Raw genomic sequence first — 21,198 nt, forward strand, 5'->3', positions numbered from 1 at the left:
CCAGGAAATACAGGTTTAAAATTTTGCCCACGATGCCCCAGGGACGCAGCCCGGATCAAATTTATCAGATTCCAAAAGCTTGTTCCTGCTTTTTTTTTTCCCCCTTCAGCTTCAGTTTCCATCCTGTTACAAGGAGCCAGAACTGAGGGGTTTCAGAGCTCCGTTTTCGGCCCGCCTTCCTGGCAGTGGGCTGGACCCTCTGAGCGGTGGGCGGGCCGGCTGTAGACGGAGCCTCCCGTGGGCGGGGCCGCAGAGCCGGAAGCGGCTCTGCGCCGACGCGAACTGTGCTGGAGTCCGTGACGCGGCGTCTCCCGCCCCTGAAGAGAGTCGCGGGGAGCTTGTGCAGCGAAACTCTTCGTCCCGCGCGTTGCGCTGTTCCCGCCTCCCGGGACGATGGTGGCCCGCCTTCTGTTGCGCGCCTGGCCCCGGGGTCCCGCCGCGGGCGCGGGAGTCCCCCGTCGGCCCCTGAGCGCCGACTCCGCGCCGGGCCAGTACTTGCAGCGCAGCGTCGTGCCCACTATGCACTACCAGGACAGCCTACCCAGGTGAGCCCGGCCCGCCGGTCCCCCCCGTCCACTGCCCGTCCACTTTCGGCCCCATTCTCACTACAGTCACGACTCCTCCCCTGAACTCGCTTCTGCCCCCAGACCCCCACCTGGGACGCTGCCGCATCCCCCAGTCTGCAAATCCTGTGACTTTCAGAATCTCTTGACCCAGGGACCTCAGAACGCGCGAGTTTATTCCAGAACGCCCCATTGCTCTCTCCCATTCTCCATCCTGAACCCTTCTCAAACTCTCCAATAACCCAGCTTCCGTCCGGTTACCCTAAGGGTCCCTCGCATTTTTCCCTGCAAAATATCCAACCTGCATACCTCCAGCACCACTTTACTCTCTCCACCTAGGGTGTTCCTTGAAGTACTTTCATGACTGCTCCACATTCCTACCCAGAACATAATTCCTGTCCTGATACATAATAGTTATCATCCCTCAACTTCGCCCACCCCCCATCCCAACAGTAGTTTGCTCTTTTAGCGCCCCCGTCAGTCCCCCAAGGATACTCAAGCATTCATCTTACTCTCCTCCAAGTCCTCAGCATTCTAGGTTCAGTCTTCACCTGAAAACTTTTCACCGCTATTAAACCTTCCTCAACATGCCCCCTAAAATATCCTCCCTAGCCCACAGAACCCCCCGCCACTTCAGCCCACCTGCACCGCATTCTAGGCGCCTCCCTCGGAGATACCTCTCCCAAACGCTTATTCAGATTAGTTCCAGAGCCCACCGAAATCCTGTCTATTCCTTCTCACCATAGGCTACCACCCCCTCCCAAAACAGCACCTAGAATCTACTTCCTCTGTGAAAACAATCCCAATAAATCTTTCCCTTCTTACCCTTTCCTTCACCCAGTATTTTCTTTAATTCAGTTTGCCTATTTCTCAACCTTCAAACTCCCAGCCTTCATCTGAACTGCCAGATCTCCTTTTCCAATATTAGAAAGTTCCCCAAATCCCTTCACCCCCTAAAATCAGACTTTACCTTTTCTACTCACCAGTTAGTTCCTGGTGCCACATTCCAAATTTGTCTCAAAGATTCTTTTCTCTTTCTCTCCAAACTGCCATCAGGAATCTCCCAGTCCAGGCGCTGGAGGTCAGCACTCCCCACCCCATGAATAGAACAAAACAGTCATCACCCCTAACAACTAGGGTGCTGTTTTTCTTCACATCCAGGAACCCCTGAACCCCATTGTCCTCACTACCTACCCCTGCCCTCAGGAAAATCACTCGAGATGATTCTTGTGAAATTAGAGTGCACACATCTAAACCAAATAAAAATGAGATTAGCCCCAATTTCATCATTTATATTTGGCAAGATGTAGGGGTAGAGGAAGAAAGACGGTGTTTTTGCCTGTGGAATAAGCCTGGGACACGCCTTGTTAACGGCCTTTTTATGAGCGGAGTGCGTATGTGGGGGAAAGGTGAGGAATGACAAGACCTGTCTGCGTTTGCCAAGCCCAGCTGCAAATGGCCCGTGACTTTTGGGGTATGCCTGGGCTCAACCAAGGTTTAGGATCAGAGGGATTTTCTCCATTTTAGAACGGGAAAGCTGGGAAGAATAAATATTCAAGATCATTTTCCCCAACCCACGGTACAAAAAATCCGTAGGAATTTGAAGCTGTCACCCATATGTAACCTTAAACAAGGGCCCCCTCCAGGCCTCCGTTACCTCAGCTGTAAAGTGGGGTTTAGATAAAATGATGTTCCTTTTATCTCTGAGATTCTAGACTGGTAAAATGTGTTACCTTTGACACTTTCTTGGATATCACACTTGGTGAAAAGCACTGGCTTTGAAGTCAGGTAGAACTGGTTTCAGAGTTTGGACCTTACACTAACTTCAGGCAATTCTGTTAACTTCTTTGAGCCACAGCTCTTACCTATAAGGTAGGAATGGAAGACACACTTCATTGGGCTTAGTGGTGTTAGAGTGAGATAAGATGCCTAAAATTGGAAACTATCCTAATTAGTTGGCAAGGATGGTCCCTTTGTATTAGGTGGTCCAACCGGATCTCCCTCCCTCTTCTTATTCCTGTGATATCACTTCTGCCTATTGACCAGTTGGCCTAGGATTCACTTTTTTCTAGAAACCTTTACACTATCATTTGCTTGTTTTTTAGGGGTTTTTTTTTTTAGTTCTTTTTTTAGTGTGATAAAATATACATCATATAAAATTTACTGTATTAGTCATTTTTAGGTGTACAGTACAGTTAGGTGTTATTTTTTAAGGGCTATGTTTATATATACTGAACAGTTAATTTTAGAATATAAAACTGGAAGTTCTGAGGAGACAAAGGGTAGATCAGCCTGACCTAATCATTCATATAATTAATTTGATAAACATTGATATGGGTTTGGAGACCAATCAGTCATGGTGAAGAGCTTACCATGTAGTGGGGAGGATCTGACAGGTAAACATTGTTCAGCCGTAGTGGATAAGTGGGAAGCAGCATTTAGTGGTTAAGATCATAAGACAGGAATCAGACAGATTTGATTTTTTGATCCAGCTCCACTTCTTACTAGCTGCTTGGCTATGAACAAGCTATCTAACCTAAAAATTGGGATTGATAATATTATCTTTGTCTCAGGATTGTTAGAATTAAATACTCTGATATAAAACAGTACAAAGGCTGGCTCAGAGTAAGTACTTAGCTGTGGGGGACTCCGGCCAGTGAAGTCCTCCGATTTGCTGCCGATGGAAGAGTCGTTCCAGACGCCGTTTGCCTATCAAGGAAAAGGGAAGGCGATTCCCTCTAGTGGGGAATGTCCCCAGTCCCCGTGCTCAATGGCTTTTATTGAGAGGGTTACTAATGGGGGGACAGGTAGCAGGAATGTATAGGTAATCTAATTACATCAGTAACTTAAACTTACAGAGAATAGGTGATGTTTAAAGAAGACAGTGGTAGGAGTACACCAAATTGCTTGGGTCCAAGATGAGCAAACATTACGATGCCAGGTGGGATTTGGATCAGGAACCAGGAATTTTGTAAATTTCCTTCCCAGGTTATCTGGTGTAGGATTAACAGAGTTTGAGGGAGGAGCAAAGAGTGCTTCAAGGAGTGTAATTTACTTCTAGGCCTGATTTCCCCTGGGGGCCCTCTGAGTTATTATCAGGGCCTGTCTATCAACCACTTTACCAGTGTTCTAGCCAAGTCTTGTGGGGCCTCTCCCAGGCCTCAGCTTGTGCTGGACTACAGTTCCCGATACCACTCAGAGTGGCCCCCTACACTTAGATAGAAATTCTTCTCACAAGAATATAGCTGAAAAGCCTTTTGTATTTTTACACAATATACTTATCATTGGGATAAAGTCATCCTGAGTGTCAAGACAATCCATCTGAAAGGCATTCCATTGAGGCCCAGAACATTACTGTTTTTATCTGTTATCCTCCACACCTTGTTAACTCTGGCCTAACCTTTGAATTCTAGAGAACTTGTCTGTTGTATATGGAATACAAGTTATATAAAGCAGAGAACGCACATAAATTAATTACTAAAATTCTGTGGCACAAAAATATGTATTTTTTGCCCACCTGATTAAAATAGGTATAATTTTGATTCAGTCACACTGGGTGGCTATTGTGTTGGCTGTTGTCTTTTTTTTTTTTTTTTCCTTTTTGTATCTCCTTGGAGCCCCTTCATATCATTCTGGTGAATTTACTTTTTGCTTAGGCAAGCTGTGTGTTTTCTGTTGCTTGTTTCAAAGATTCCTAACTGATAAAATGATAATGAATAATTTTTTTTTCACCAAAGCTTGTCCTTTTTAATTTGACAGTCTAAGGGAAAAGAGATCAGTGCTCCTGACTAAACAGTCATGTATTGCGTGTTTTAGAAATTCTTGTGGCACACTGGTTGAGAATTGCCAATATAAAGTGATTGGTCAGGAGAGGGCAGAGACAGTCTTGAGAAAATAGGAACTTTTAGGGCACGAGGACATAAAAGTGGCTTAGAAGATGGTGTTAAAACCAACAGGGTGGGAGGAGAGAATATCTAACTGAATCCTTCAAGGATATTAGCCAGCAGTCTGATGGGAAAAGAGACATAAATACATAAATTCCTCTATCAGATAGGGACGAATGCAGGGTCCTGGGATGGGTAGTGGGTTAAAGGAAGGAGAAATCAACTAATTCATTTGACATATATTTATTGAGTACCTATTCTGTGCGGGCCTATGTGCCAGTGGCGGTCAGAAAAGAGGTTTCAGAGGAAGACCCCTAATGAGCTGTGAACTCCCCTCTCTGTACCTTACCGTAATCAGGAGAGCCAACTCTGTGCATTTCTTCTCTGCCCCACCTTCAGTGACATCATGTCGATCGTTTTGAAATTGGCCTGGTGGGAGCTTCACAGAAATTGATAAATGCTGCAAATAAGGGTTTCACCTCCTACCCACCAGAGAGCTGATTTACTAACCCACCACCCCTTGGAGTGAATAACATGAGGATGCAGAGAAGGTGGTACAATTGACTTTGAGAAGAAAGAAACTTATTTAATGTTGATGGCAGGTGGCGGGGGTAAGGAGGGTGTTTGTCTTCCTAGAAGTTGAGGAGTGGCTTTCTTTGGAGAGAAATTTAAAAGCAAGTTTTATTTTCAGAATACAGTGGTCTCTCAGTATTTGCAGGGGATTGGTTCCAGGACCCCTTGTGAATACAAAAATCCATAGATGCCCAAGTCCTTTATGTAAAATGGCATAGTATTTGCATATTACCTATATACATCCTTCTGTATACTTTAAATCATCTGTAGATTACTTACTATACCTAATACAATGTAAGTGGTATATTAATGGTTGTTATACTATATTGTTTAGGGGATAATAAGAAAAAAAGTCTGTATATGTTCAGTTACAGATGCAATTATCATAGGTCTAACTATATAGTACATGTCAGCAACGTGACTTTTCCCCCCAATTTTTCACTCTGCAGTTGGTTGAATTCATAGATGTGAAACCCACAGATACAGAGAGCTGACTGTAGTCAGATTTTGAGAGCGATGAGGAGGTAGGCAGAGTACTGGAGAAGTTATAGGCTGTAACTTTCAGAACAGAATGGGAGCTCTAAAGGTATAGTTACATGGGGCCAAACTGGATGTTGCTGAGCAGATAGAAGGAAATAGTAGCAGATAGGCTTTGTGCCTAAGGTGGAAGGTTTTGAAATAGGGAAGCAGGAAGGAAACCAGGAGGGAAATGGAAAGGAGATGGAATGAGATGTTTATAGACAAGGATAGATATCTGGATGTCTATAAATACACATTGAGTGTTTTTATTGCTTACTATATGTCAGATACCTTCCCAGCTTTATTTATATATATAAAATTTCATTTAATTCTCACAATAGCTCAGTGAGCTATTATTTAACGAATGGAGAAAGGGGGATGAGAGAGGTGAGAAATTTGCCCAGGATCGCATGGATAGTAGGTGGTAGGATCCAGGCTGCACACCCAAATCTGTGAGATTCCAAAAGCTGTGAATGTAGCATTTCCATATAGTAGATGTATTAGAGAAACTTGTGCTAAGTGGAATCGGGACTTAAAAGAGATAGGATTTCAGATCTCTCTGTGAGGCAGTTCTCTCCAATTCATAGATCAGAAATGGAGTCTGGGGAACATCAAGTAATTTGCTACCTATAACCATATAACTAGAAATTAAGTGGCAGAGCTGGGACTCACGCTTAGGTCTGATTCTAAATCTCATTCTCTTACTACTGTGTCAGTAGTTCTTATACTTTGAGACTTCACAGATCATTAAAATTATGGAGAAAAATAATTATCAACATTACTTCTTAAAAGAAAGGACCGTTAATGACTCTCATCCTCCATCAAAAAAACAAAACAAAACAGAAGGGACAATGTCTACCTTAAAGACAGACATCTAAATTAAGCAAATTGAGTTTTGTGAAAAGTGCACTGTTCTGTTCGTGCCCCCTCCCCCCGCCCCTTCACTCTGAGCCAGTAACTTCTTAGCCATGGCCATGGTCTGCCAAGTATTAGGTAACATGATAACGTGGACTGCATTGCCATTTGGCATTTACATTGAGGGCGCTTTATATAAGGCAAAAATATAGACCTGGTAAGTTTGGCATATTCATTATGTTATATTTAATATTTTTTAATAGAAAACAGGTGGTTTTCTTGTCCATGATAAAACATTTTTATACAGAATCTATATTGTCTCAATATAATTCCATTGAGAAAATTAAATTTCTATTATATTAGTAACTAAAATATAAATCACTTTGAAACTGGCCTTACCCCAGTAGCGTAAGTTCAAGGTAGAGCTAACTCTCCAGAAGCTTTTTAATAAGTACTGTTTTTACACGACTGCCATTACCTCTAATTTAGAATTTTGTTTAAAGAGAATATAAATTTTCATTAATGTTCGTGCTATATTAAAAGTGTTGAGGAAAGTAAGTGGATAACTTTGTAATTATGAAATAATTGAGGAAGTATTTGGGATTTACTGTGTAAGCCTACGAATGTAAGAGAATCTATAGTTGTAAAGTGTTGTGAATGGTCACTCAGGGCAGCCTCAGTTCATAATGGTTATAAATAATTCAGATTTACTTTTTATATCATTTTTTGGATAAACCATGCATTGAAAATAAACTGAAGAACCGTAATATATCTTACAGTAAGGTTTTAAATTACATTTTATGGATAACTTTCCAGTCTTCCTAAGTGGCTGCTATGTTTAGATAATTTTAAAGTATCAGTGTTAATATGAGTTGACAGAGGTAACCTAACAAATTCTGATTAAGTTTTGGTGCTAGGGGATATATTTTTCAATAAAATTATTAGTTTTTTTGAAGGAAACAGATCTTTATTAACAGGGTTCTAATTTGGGGGGAGGGCTAAGAACACTTCTGCTCAGAGCCCTTCTCGCCCACAAGACCCAGAACTTTTCTTGCTCTCCAAAAGACTACAAAGCCAAAACCTTGCCCAGAGGTTCCCCCTTTCCTTATCTGTCCTCAAGCCGGCCTTAGAAACATCTTCATCCTCTCTTGAATGTGCACTTGTGGGTTTCAGAGTCTCCATTTTCCTGCAGCAGCTCTCTGTCTTTCAGGATCTGAGGTACACTGCTCTCAGTCTCCATGCAGCGGTTCAGGAAACAATGTGTTGTGCTGCATTGGACCCTGGTGTCCCAGAGGCTGGAGCCCAGAGAGGCACGAGGCCCAGTGTGGAACCCTGCCTCCAGGAGTGGGCTTCCAGCCATGCGGGGCCCAAGCCCCTGGTGGGCTGGATACCTGCCTGGTCCAATGAGCGCTCCCATCCATGTGGGGAGCAAGGGCCAGAGCCCCGAAGTGTCCAAATGCCAAAAGATTAGGGGGAGAGAGAGCTTGCATCAAGCTCCAAAGCAGGAGAGAGAACCCCAAACCAAGAGAGAGCCTCAATGAAATTATTGACATGAGAAAGAAAGTACATCTACCCATACTCTCCATGTATTTTAATTTCAATGTGGACCAGTAACTTCCCCATAGCTGTCATAGGATCTACTGGCAGAGAACGATGAGTAAGCAAGCATGTAGGAAGATCTGGTTCTTCCTCATGGGACTCCTGGTGGCTGGGGGTGGCTTGATGGTTGACCCCATATTTGGCTGGCCCTTGGACAGACCTGTGTTTCACTTTTGTGTGAATCACTGTTGTACAATGCACAAAAAAATTTAAAAACAGAACTTTTTTTAACCTTGGAGGAGAAAAATGCAGTTGTTCAGACTAAGGGTGGAATTCAAATCAGAGCCAATACAGGTCTAACATAGGTATTATAGTTGTGACCAAGAAACAGAAAGACTTTGGGTAGCTTCCATGTCCCCATTTTGAATGTTAGTATATGAGGCCTGTCCAGAAAATATCCAGCCACATACTATGAAAAATAGAGACATTTATTGAAGAAGGTACAAGGTACAAGAAACACGTACATAGGACAGTGGCATCTCAGTCCCCTTCAAAGTAGGCACCTTGGGACCTCATACAGTCCTCCAGCATCTTTTCCACTGTTCAGAACACTCTGCAAAATCCTTTGTTGGAATCGCCATCAGATGCCCTGTGGTATTTTCCTGAATCACATCAGTGGTCTGAAATCTCTTCCCTTTCAAAGGTGATTTTAGTTTTGGGAAAAGCCAGAAGTCACAGAGCATCAAATCCGGGCTGTAGGGAGTCTGAGTCATCTGGGTGATTTGATGTTTCGCCAAAAAACTCTGCATGAGAAGTGGTACATGAGCAGGTACGTTGTTCTGATGAAGCTGCCAATCACCAGTTGCCTGTAGTAGTGGCCATTTTTGTAGTATTGCATCGCTCAACAGATAAAGAAGATTGAGGTAATACTCCTTATTAATTGTTTGCCCTGGAGAGGCATACTCATGATGGGCAACACCTTCCCAAGCAAAAAACACAGTTAACATGATCCCGATCTTGCTGTGACTTTGCTACACCTTCCTTGGGTGTGGAGAACCAGGCAACCTCCATTGGGACAGCTGAGCTGTTGTTTCTGAATCATGGCGGTAGACCCACATTTCATCGCCAGTTATGACCTTGAGGAAATCAGGTTCATTAGTAGCAGTTTGAATCAAGTCATTAGCAACTGCAGCACAATGTTCCTTCTCTGGTAGCAGAAACTATGGAATGAATTTTGCCATGACACATTTCATGCCAAGATCCTGCATCAAAATCTGACACAGTAGTTTTTGGAATCCCCAGTTAAGCTTCTAGTTCTTGGACTGCCAGTCACCGATCTTTGTTAACTACAGCCCATAAATGTTCAACATTCTCAGGTGTTCTGCTTGTTGCAGGCATTCCCGAATGTGGGTCACTTTCAACAGATTCTCAACCATCTTTGAAGTATTTGTGCCTCCCTTTTATTTATGTTGCACTCATTGCATTGTCCCTGAAAGCCTTCTGAATCATCTGAATAGTTTCCACAGAAGAATGTTCAAGTTTAACACAAAATTTGATGCAGATTCGTTGCTCTACTCACTGTCATTTTGAATGTGATGGCCACACAGTACATGTGCTCACTCACTGACATCTACCGCCCCCACTGACTAGTCCAGTGAAGTTGTCATTGTTCATGCATGTACATTCCAGTCTGCTCTCCTGGGCTGCCAGGGTACATCATGTCATGCAAACCATTCTTTTTATATTAGCAAATAGCTGGACTTTTTCTGGACAGACCTCATATATAATAATTTAGCTTATGATGGGTTAGTAAACCCATCAATTCTGATTTGCCTGTGGCTCCCCATTGTTGGGTTTTTGTTTGTTTGTTTGTTTTAAGGAAATTATCCAGTAATTAGTTTATTAGTTTGGGTTGTGAAGGTAATTAACCTGTTTCACATGGACCTTGCTTTCTCTTCAGGCTGCCTATTCCTAAACTTGAAGACACCATCAGGAGATACCTCAGTGCGCAGAAGCCTCTCTTAGACGATGGGCAGTTCAGGTAAATGCTGAGAACCCTGAATGACCATGGTTGGGTGGCTCAAGAGAAGCTGACAAGTTATGGTAAACTGAGTTTCAGGAAGTACCTGCAATTTGATTGGGTCTCCAGGAGCCTGGAACCTAGTCTCTACATTTGTAAGTTCAGGAAATAGATTTTTAACTCATGAAGGGCTGACCAGATCTCTCTAACCAGATTCAACAGGTGATGGTTTATAAGCCAGAATGCCAAATTTGGCAGGCGCTTGCTGGGGCTCTTGCATGTACTGGTCATTTACAGAAGGTATGTGTTCCTGGTAAGGAAATCCATTGAGGAGGGCATATAGCAGACCAGAAGTTTGCTTGGTGAGCATGTGTACTGGTTTGAATAGTGTGCCCCCAAAATTCATGTTCTTTTCAGAAACTCATGTACTGACCTTATTTAGAAGTAAGGTCAAATACAGATGTAATTAGTTAAGATGAGATCATACTGGAGTAGGGTGGGTGCTTAATCCATTGTGACTGATGTCCTTATAAAAAGAGAAGAAACAGAGACAGCCATGTGGTGATGGAGGCAGTTATTGGGGTACATCAAGCCAAGGAATACCAAGGATAGCTGGTAAATAACAGAAGCTAAGAGAAAGGCATGAATAGATTCTCCTCTAGAGTCTTCAGAGAGAATATGATACTGTTAATACCTTGACTTTGTGCTTCAAGCCTTCAGAACTGCAAGAGAATAAATTCCTGTTGTTTTAAGCTGTCCAGCTTGTGGTTACTTTTATGGTAGTCCTAGGAAACTAATACAGCATGGAATTGGAAAATAATACTGGATATTGTCAAAAAGAGAATCGCATTAAGTTCTTACATCCTAGTGTAGTACTCATTTTCTGTGATGGGAATTTTTTGTGCAGGTAGCTGGCATTGACAGTAAAACCACAGAATCCTTCACTGGACAGTGATGGAAAAACATAGATGAACCATTCATAATCTAGTCCTCTACTTTTAAATATTCTTCATTAGTCACTTGAAGCTTCTCTTGATATGGTAATAGTTTAATAACTACCAGTTATTAAACGTTATGTTTCAAACTATCATAAATCCTTAGCGTTATAAATATTTCTTCATCTTGTAAGGTAATATTTGATCTCTGTTTTATGAATGAAGAAACAGAAACTCAGATCAAATAACTTGTTTAATGTACCACAGTTTGAAAGTGACAGAGTTGGAATTCAAACTTAGCTCTTTTTGACCCCAAAGCTTATCTCCTTTTCTCCATGCCAACCTGCCTGCATCCTAGATTACAGAAAGGTTTATGAGATGTTGACTGATTTTCCCAGTCAATCATTTAAGAAAGCTATGCTAGCCTTGGGCTGCGTGACTCAGGTGGTTGGAGAGTCATCCTGTAAACTGAAAGATTGCAGTTTGGTCCTTCATCGGGGCACATATGAGAGGCGAAAGGCAGCTGATTAATGTTTCTCTTTCACCTCAGTGTTTCTCTCTCTTTCTCCCTCTGTTCCCCTCTCTGAAATCAGTAAGCATGCCCTCAGGTGAGGATAAATAAAAAGATATCGTAGATTTATTTATTTTGGTTTTATTCTTGTTCTGGTCAGAGTACTTTCTGATATGCTATTGGGAACTCAGAGCTCTGTGTATGAGTTTTCAGCCATGAATCTAAAAATCAGGTATTTTCTGCCATTATTTGATTCTGTCTTTTCCTTAACATTTCAGGAAAACAGAAGAATTTTGCAAGAGTTTTGAAAATGGGATTGGAAAAGAATTGCACAAGCAGCTGGTTGCTCAGGACAAGCAGAATAAACATACGAGCTACATTTCAGGTAGGCAGGCTGGGTTGTGGGCTTCATTTTCCCCAGAGCCCACCGTAATTGGAAGTAAAGCAGCTCTCTCCTGTTTGGTCTCAAAAATATCTTTGGTGGGACTGCACTGAAGTAATGTGTCATTCTCTCTTCCTAAGGTAAACATTCATGCTCAAGACCAATGGCTTCCTCTTTAGGTGGGGTCAAGACAGAACCTAATCATTGGTTCTGTCTGAAAAGGATGCAGGATTAAGTCCCTATGTGTATCACTCTAGGTCCTTCACAGTCTGACCTAACTGTCCTTTCCTGCTTTTTCTCTCTGACACACTTTATGCTTCAAAAAAACTGAACAACTCATTCCCTCAACCCATTAATTCTTCTGTGCCTTTTATCCGTGTTGCTTCCACTGCCATTTTTTACCTGGAAACTTCTTCCTTTAAGACTCAAGTAGGGTGATTGCCAAAGGCAGGGAGTTAGGGGGGTGGGTGAAATGGGTGAAGGGGGTCAAAAGGTACAAACTTTCAGCTATAAAATAAGCAAGTCATGGGTTATAAGGTACAACATGGTGACTATAGTTAATAATACTGTATTACAAAGTTGCTAAAAGTACAGATCTTAAAAATTGTCATCATAAGAAAAATAAATTTTGTAACTGTGTATGGTAATGGGTGTTAATTAAACTTATTGTGGTGATTATTTCACAATATCACAATAAATACAAATATGGAATCATTATATTGTACAACCGAAACTAGTATGTTTTGTGCCAGTTATGTGCTTAATGAAAAAAAAAAGAAAAAACCCAGATAGAATGTTTTTTTGTGTATAACCTTTGTGTCCTCTGTCTCCATTCAGAGTTGGTTGCTTCCACAACACTTTGTTTAATTTAGTTTAGTTTTTTTTTTTTTTTCCTGAGATTATACATACACATAGTTTAAAGAATGAAATAGTTCTATCAGGCTTGTTAGGAAAAACAGAAGTTTCTTGACCCTCCCCTAATCTCTCACTTCTCACTTTCAGCTGCTATCTGATTCTTTTGATATGTACCTCATTCTCTAAATTATATACCTATATTACTTTATTTTAACATTTTAACTTTAATTTAGGCGTTATCTATTGACATCTCACTAAAGAAGATTAGAATTTAGCAGTCTCTTATATACCACCTCATTTATGAGTGTACATGCCCATTTCCTATCCCCTTATTTTCACAGTATAATTAATTTGTAATTTTGGTTAGCTTAATATTTAGCATTTACACTATTATGACCATGTAAATGCTATTGTCAGCTGAGTTGTGTAGCACATTGGGATTGTTTTTTTTTTCTTTCCTGTATGAACTTTTTGTTTTTTACGAAGGTAATGGTTATTTTATACTTTCTTATATTTAGCTTTGTAAGTCCTTAGTAGTTTATCTGGGAATCCTTTTTTTTTTTTTAAGTTTTTAACTTTCTTTGTAGCCTGTAGTTGCTTTTTTCCTGTTCGTTCTGTCCTTTTTTTTTTTTTAATGCCTCAGAAGCCTTTTCTGTTGTCTTGGGTATGAGTGAGATATGAAAAAGCAGTTGGAAGCTCTGTGGATGAGGGTGAGGTAGTCGGTCACAGCTTCACTGTAAAGTGACCTGGCTCAGCCAATTCCTTGGGTGCCCCTAACATTAGTGTCTGTGGGTTAGGCTCCCAGGGCAGGTTTTCCAGAAAACCACCAAAAGGTATTTTCCTGATCACTAGTGTTGTAGAAGTGGGATAAGGCTTGAGATCTCAACTGAGGTTTATGTCCCACAATTTTACTTTCTCCAGAGGATAAAACTTAAGTTTTCTACTGGAGTGGGGAGAGTATCTGGGAGATGGGAGTAGGGGTCTAATTAAATAACTTTTCAACCAGATGTGTAAGCTGCCAGTTCCTGAGCCCCGTGGGGATTCTGCTTTGTAAATCATATTATTTCTTGCCTTTTTCCATTCTCAGCTTAAGGTTGACTTTCTTGAGTCTGCTTTAGTCATTACTAATTGCCTAAATGCTTTTCAACTTCTAATATTTGCTCTTTTCTCTTCTTTTATTCTTTTTGCTTTATTGGTTTTGTTTAAAGAATATTTTATTTATTTTTAGAGAGAAGGGAAGTGAAGGAGAAAGAGAGGGAGAGAAACATCAATGTGTGGTTGTTTCTCACACAGCCTCTACTGGGAACCTGGCCCGCAACCCATGCATGTGTCCTGACTGGAAATTGAACCGGTGACCCTTTGGTTCACAGGCCAGCACTCAATCCACTAAGCAGCAGCAGCCAGGGCTGTCTTATTGGTTTTTGTCTCTTTAAAATTATTTTACTGAAGAGATCAGTGGCATAAATTCATGTCTTTTTCATCAAATGTATTTCACACACCCTCCTTCTCAGTATGTTTTTTCTCTTATCCTTTTTGTGCATTGTATTATGTTTTTAATTTTGTCTGTCTCCTACACCGTTGTTCTTCCAAATCAAAGTGTAGGTCCTATTCCTCTCCAAATCCCTTAGACCACAGCCTGAGTCTCAGCATTGATTCTCAAGGAATGAAATGGAATAAAAGGACCAACAAATGAAAAATAGATAAATTTGTGTTTATTAATCCTTTCCCCAGTTGCTTACATGTGAAAATTATTTACTGCAACGGAAAATGGGCCTTTAATAATGGAGTTCATCCATGCTTGCCAATCCTGGTAGGGATTCCTCTCAAAAACACATTTTCTGATAAAATATTGCTTCTGATATTTTTACAAGCAAAACGTCCACCAGAATGCAGAGAGCTAGTTTGAGTGGTCCACACTCATAGTTATTTCTAATTGCTTTTTGAGCATTTCCTCAAAGAGGGAGTGTACAAATGTTCATAGTACACAGAACAATGGTGAAGAGTTTTCCCCCCTATTTGGGAGACAGTCAAGTGTGAATGTTTTCCCTGAAGGGAGATAAAACAAGGGAAATCTAAGGAGATGGGATGGGAATTAACAACTATTCTGTTATAGCATGAATGCAAGAGAGGTGTTACTGTATTTTATTCATTTAAGAGTCAAGAAAGAAAACAGAATGAGGAAGGAAATGCAATTAATAAACATTAGGGAAATGTGAATCAAAACCACAGTGATGGTTACTCACTAGATTGGGTCCAATGAAAAAGACAATAACGAATAGTGCCAAGGATCTGGAGAAATTGGAACCCTCATACACTGCAGGTGGTAATGGTGCAGCCACTTGGGAAGATACCCTAGCAGTTCCTCAAAAAGTTAAACATAGGCTTACCTCATGACCCATCAGCCCCACTCCCTGCTGTTAATATATCCTCTGGAGAATTGGGAACATATATCCACACAAAACTTGTACATACCAGCATCATTCATAATAACCAAAAATGAAACAGCCCAAATACCCATCAACTGATAAATGGATAAACGAAATATGCTATATTTATATAATGGAACATTATTCAGCAATGAAAGGAAGAACTGATACATCCTACTACATGGATGAACCTCAAAAACATTGTAAGTGATAGAAGCCAGATGTAAAATACCACATTGCACATGATCCTGTTTATATGACATGAATTATTGCAGAGCAAAAAAATAATGAGGAAACTCCTCCCACCGGAGGCTGTCATTTCTTTTGCATGTGCTTGATTTTTTTTCTCTCTCAAATTTTATTTTTAGGGACTGCATTAACTTTTTATGTTCTTTCTTTAATTTTATGTTTTAGGCCCCTGGTTTGATATGTACTTAACTGCTCGAGACCCCATTGTCCTGAACTTTAATCCATTTATGGCTTTCAACCCTGACCCAAAGCCTGAGTATAATGACCAGCTCACGCGAGCAACCAACATGACTGTTTCTGCCATCCGATTTATGAAGACGCTCCGGGCTGGCCTTTTGGAGCCAGAAGTGTTTCACTTGAACCCTGCCAAAAGTGACACTGATACCTTCAAGAGACTCATAAGCTTTGTGCCTTCCTCCCTGTCTTGGTATGGTGCCTACTTGGTCAATGCATATCCACTGGATATGTCCCAGTATTTTCGGCTTTTCAATTCCACTCGTTTACCCAGACCCAGTCGGGATGAACTTTTCACTGATGACAAGGCCAGACACCTCCTGGTCCTAAGAAGAGGAAATTTCTATATCTTTGATGTCCTGGATCAAGATGGGAACATTGTGAGTGCCTCCGAAATCCAGGCTCATCTGAAGTACATTCTCTCAGACAATAGCCCTGCCCCTGAGTTTCCACTGGCATATCTGACCAGTGAGAACCGAGATGTCTGGGCAGAGCTCAGGCAGAAGCTGGAGAGTGGTGGCAACAAGGAGACCCTGAAGAAGGTGGACTCTGCTGTGTTTTGTCTCTGCCTAGATGATTTCCCCATTAAAGACCGTGTCCACTTGTCCCACAACATGCTGCACGGTGATGGCACAAACCGCTGGTTTGATAAATCCTTTAACCTCATTGTAGCCAAGGATGGCACTGCCGCTGTCCACTTCGAGCATGCTTGGGGCGATGGTGTTGCAGTGCTCAGGTTTTTCAATGAAGTGTTTAAAGACAGCACTCAGACCCCTGCCATCACTCCACAGAGCCAGCCAGCCAGCACAGACTCTTCTGCTGCTGTGCAGAAACTCAGCTTCAGGCTGAACGACACCTTAAAGACTGGCATCAGCACTGCTAAGGAAAAGTTCGACGCCACCATGAAAACCCTCACCATTGACTTCATCCAGTTTCAGAGAGGAGGCAAAGAATTCTTGAAGAAGCAGAAGCTGAGCCCTGACTCGGTGGTCCAGCTGGCCTTCCAGATGGCCTTTCTGCGGCAGTATGGCAAGACAGTGGCCACCTACGAGTCCTGCAGCACCGCAGCATTCAAGCATGGTCGCACTGAGACCATCCGCCCTGCCTCCATCTTCACAAAGAGGTGCTCCGAGGCCTTCGTCAGGGAGCCCTCCAAGCACAGCACTGGAGAGCTCCAGCAGATGATGGCCGAGTGCTCCAAATACCACGGCCAGCTGACCAAAGAAGCAGCCATGGGTGAGACGGGGTGGGGAGCATGCCCTTGGGTCTTGTTGCCCTCAGCCCTGGGGTAGGTCTCAGTAATATTCTATCCCACATCTTATTTCCACCCCTTCACTAGTTTTAATATATCTGCCAGCTCCCAGATGATTGTTTTTTCTACTGTAATAGTCTGAACAGCCAGGTGAGACGCTAGAGATCAAAATGTTCTTTTCTCCTAAGCAGGGATGAGGAAATGCGTCAGCCATTAGACTCAATTTTGACAATTTACGATTTCTCACCCCGCAGCACCTCTTACTTCACTTCAGATGTGGTGTGTTGACTCCCTGTAAATAGGTCATCTCAGAAGCTCTTCCCAAACCTAAGTGTCATCCTTTGTCTCTTTGTGCCATAATTTGAGACCTGGAAAGGACCTGGAGGATCATGTAGTCCAATCCTTCCATGCAGCCAAAAGTCCTGGAATGAAAAGAGACCTCCAAGACATTCTGGTCTCATCTTTCCCCATTTTATAGGTAGGCAACTGAGGCCACTGGGAGAAGGTTACATAGAAAATTAGCAGTAAAGATGAAATTAGAACCCTTTCCAATTTGTTCCACTGACTCATTGTTGTCTTTTGCACTTGACTTGGGCTTTGGGTTTTATCTTAGATTTTTCTTTTCATGTGCTTTCTTGACTGTTTGACTAAATTGATTTAGTTTCATACTTTTAAAATCATTTTAGTCTCATTTTTAACCAGCTGTTGACAACTTTTTCTTAAGAAAATATTCCGGAATGAACAGCTTCAGAGGTTAGTAAGATGAAAGTGTGCATGCAGAGGTAGACAGACCCTTCTACTCTCAAGGATGCTGTGAAGGGGACTCCTACATGGGTAGGAGGTTTTGCTAAATTCCTTTCAGTTCTGAGATTCTGAGACTGGTTTTTTGTTTTGTCTCCGACAGGCCAGGGCTTTGACCGACACTTATTTGCTCTGCGGTACCTGGCAGCAGCCAAAGAGATTGCCCTGCCTGAGCTATATCTAGACCCTGCATATGGGCAGATAAACCACAACATCCTGTCCACAAGCACACTGAGCAGCCCAGCAGTGAACATTGGTGGCTTTGCGCCTGTGGTCCCTGATGGCTTTGGTGTTGGGTACGTTGTTCATGACACCTGGATAGGCTGCAATGTCTCCTCCTATCCAGGCCGCAATGCCCGGGAGTTTCTCCAATGCGTGCACAAGGCCTTAGAAGACATGTTTGATGCCATGGAAGGTAAATCTATCAAAACTTAGTTTCTGAGCAGGTTAAACGCCTCCATTACTTCATCGACATGAAAATCGTGGCCCATGTAGCCAATAGGTCTACTCTGTGACTAATTGAACTAATCTTGAGGTGCCTGTGCAGCCTGAGCTTTAAAGTCATGTGGTTTTAAAGCTAAACATGTAATTCCTAAGTGGAATTATGTCATAATTAAAAATGTGAGATTTCAGTTTTAAGGGCAGTTGAACAGGAGGTAGGATTTGGAACAATAACTCAGGTATATTTATTGTTTAAGCAGAAATAAAATTTAATTGTGGCTTGAAGATGGTTCCTCTGAGTTTTTTTTAACCGAATTTCCTAACTACTACAAAGAACTTTCCGAAAGTAAATTCAGTAAGCTCAGGCAAGTTCCCATTGGCTCCTGGCTCTTCTGGTGATAATGGGAAATGCTGTTTGAAGCACCCCATAAATTTGCCTCTTTCTCCTGGGACATCCTCTTTTTGAAAATCCTTTTTATTTTTCTAAGTGAATTGCTGATGCTTGATTCTGATAGTCCTGTTGCAATAAAAGTTATTCCCATGGATTTAGGGATTTCTATTTTACTATTCTTCCAGCCAAATGAAGATTTATAATTGGTGTGTATTTATTTTAACCAGTTGAATCTTATGTGCTAATTATGGCCTAATGTAGAAGTGATCACTTTGTACATTTTGCACTTGAAACTTCTCCATTGAGTGATGTGAACACAGAATTTTAACAATTTACTGTTAGAACACTACTGTAACATTAAGAAAGGGTGTTCTGTTATTTTTTGAAAAGAAGGGTTTTTTATGTGTTTAATTTTATCTGCATTCCCAGTGCCTTGCCCAGTGAGTTACTCAACAGGTGGGTTTTGAATTCTGCTATGAGCCAGTCACCAAGCATTTCCAATGCACTATCTCATTTAATCCTCCTTACAGTTCATGTAAACACGCCTGCATGTCTTCTTAGCTGACTCTACCCATCCTTCACCCAGTAATTATTTAATGAATACCCAACAGGTAGCAGGTCCTCTGTATTCTGTGGTTTGATCAGGGACATGTGATGACTACCAGTGCACATAGAAACATGCTGCTGCTCTCACTCATGAACCATCATCAGGAATACCTCAATTCCTGGTACCCTCATCCTACCAGGTCCTCACTTTACGACCACAAACAAGTTATTCCGCCTCTCTTGCCTGTGAATGCTGTAAAATGCGGGTAATTCCTGTAACATGGGGATGTAATTAGCTGTAGCAATATAGGTCAAGTATGTTCATCTACTCTCATCTTCTACTGTCCCCACTTCCCATAGCTGTAACTTCTACTACTACCAGACAGGAGACTGCTGTCCTAAAATGTGGGGCAGGACTTAGAGGACAGGCCACCACCACTTTTACTAATCTCATTGAGGACCAATTGTGAGAGCTAAAGCATGTTCATTTTTATGTGGAGAACATGAGGTCTTGAGAAGAAAAGCACTTGCCCAGGAGTTTACAGTAAGTCAGATACTAAGCCCAAGGCTCTTCTACCCAAACACATTGCAATACCGAAGCACTCAAGATAGGTAACCTTGGAATAGACTTTTGTATGTGGAGTGAAGTAGGGGCCCAATTTTATTCTATTGCAGAAAGTTAAAACAATTGCCCCAGCACCTTTTGGATGAGTTAATAATTTCCCCATTGATCTGCTACACCTCCTGTCATTGATCAGCCTTCATACATAAATGGGTCTGTCTACTGTTCCATTGGTCCATTTGTAGCAGAGTGCCCAAACCGTGCTGACTTAAGGCTACTGCTTTATCAATATAGGATATCTGTAGAGGAAGTTTCCCACCTGTGTTGTATCATAGATTTCAGAGCCAAGTTGTTTAAAAAAAAAATTGAGATTTTTGACAAGAATTTAATTTATAAATACATTTGTTGAAAATTTCATAATACCAAGTCTCCCTATCCCTATACTAATAGTATAGGCCTCCATTTGTTTAGGCTTTAACACTTTTTAATCAAGTTAAATAATTTTATATTGAGGACATGAACCTCTTTGATAGATTTAATTCTTTTTGAGGTATTTTTAATTCTTTTTTTTTTTTAAGATTTTTATTTATTCACTCTTAGAGAGTAGGGAGGGAGAAAGGGAGAGAAACACCATTTGGTTGCCTCTGGCACACCCCACCCAGGGACCTGGTCCACAACCCAGGCGTGTGCCTTGACTGGGAATTGAACAGGAGACCTTTTGCTTTTCAAGACAACACCTAACCCACTGAGCCATACTGGTCAGGAAACTTTGTTGCTATTTTAAATGGTACTTTTTATGTTTTGCATGTTGCCAGTGTACTTAAATGCATTTCTATATATTGATCTTAAATCTAGAACTTGTTCATGCTTTTGGGTTTTAGTAGAAAATACTAATCTGAAAAATGAGTTATTTCTTCCTTTTCAATCCTTTCACCTTTTTATTGTCTTATCACACCGGGTGGGAGCCTCCAAGCACAATGCATAGCAGTGACTGAGGGCATCCTCATCTCACCCTCATCTCAAAGGGAGCACTTCAGACACCTCCTCTGTTCCAGGTTTTCTACCAAAAGTAGATACCCTTTGAGGTGAGGGGTAGTTCCTCTGTTTTTAGCTTGCAAAGGGTTTCTATGGTTTGCTGTTTTTTTTTGAATGGGTAGTACATTTTATTGAATACTTTTGCTGCATCTATTGACATAATTTGCTTTTTTTCCTTTTAATTAATGATTTCTTTGGTTCCTTTACCTCCTGAAAGATGAGAAGGTAATTTAAAATATAAACAAAACCTTGAGATCCTTTTAGTGTTTGTCTTTATGAGCTTAACACATGCCGGCTGGTATCGAAACCCAGCCAGTTGCTTCCATTTGTGTTTTCAGGCTAGGGAATGGACTAGACCGACTGGGTAGGGGGCTGGAAGGCCTGCTGGCTGAGGAAGGGCTGAATAAGCACTGTTGTACAAAATAGAGCAGGCCCACGGGAACCAGGAACATGAGACCTAGGGGAAATAAGATGTAGCTGCCAGACTGGAGGGGGGATAAGATAGGGTACCCCCCTTCACCACTCTTGGACATTGCCACCTTTACCTGAAATGGATCCCCGTCGTAGAGCCCCACAACCATCCTGGGAGTGGGCAGACCCATTCCCAGTAGGCTGTTCAGAAAAT

The 21,198-nt window shown here is 41.7% G+C and overlaps 1 protein-coding gene across 1 annotated transcript; it reads left to right on the top strand.

Moving 5' to 3' along the window:
• Window positions 1–277: 277 nt before the first annotated feature.
• On the top strand, window positions 278–18,337 carry CPT2 (carnitine palmitoyltransferase 2). Its single transcript, XM_054573232.1, has 5 exons — window positions 278–545; window positions 9,894–9,974; window positions 11,678–11,784; window positions 15,477–16,781; window positions 17,702–18,337. Exons 1-5 carry the CDS (start codon window positions 394–396, stop codon window positions 18,031–18,033), a joined length of 1,977 nt encoding a protein of 658 aa, XP_054429207.1. The 5' UTR covers window positions 278–393; the 3' UTR covers window positions 18,034–18,337.
• The last annotated feature ends 2,861 nt before the right edge of the window (window positions 18,338–21,198 follow it).

Source organism: Pteronotus mesoamericanus, unplaced genomic scaffold (assembly GCF_021234165.1).
Source record: "Pteronotus mesoamericanus isolate MK-2021 breed Mesoamerican mustached bat unplaced genomic scaffold, CSHL_Meso_final contig_105, whole genome shotgun sequence".
Taxonomy (NCBI): Eukaryota; Metazoa; Chordata; class Mammalia; order Chiroptera; family Mormoopidae; genus Pteronotus; species Pteronotus mesoamericanus.

Bases quoted from the DNA above. Each gene is read 5' to 3' on its own strand.
- CPT2 (XM_054573232.1), top strand. From the start codon at position 394: ATGGTGGCCCGCCTTCTGTTGCGCGCCTGGCCCCGGGGTCCCGCCGCG. The intron at 11,785-15,476 runs GTAGGCAGGCTG...TTTATGTTTTAG, and splicing joins ACATACGAGCTACATTTCAG to GCCCCTGGTTTGATATGTAC. The intron at 16,782-17,701 runs GTGAGACGGGGT...TGTCTCCGACAG, and splicing joins GACCAAAGAAGCAGCCATGG to GCCAGGGCTTTGACCGACAC.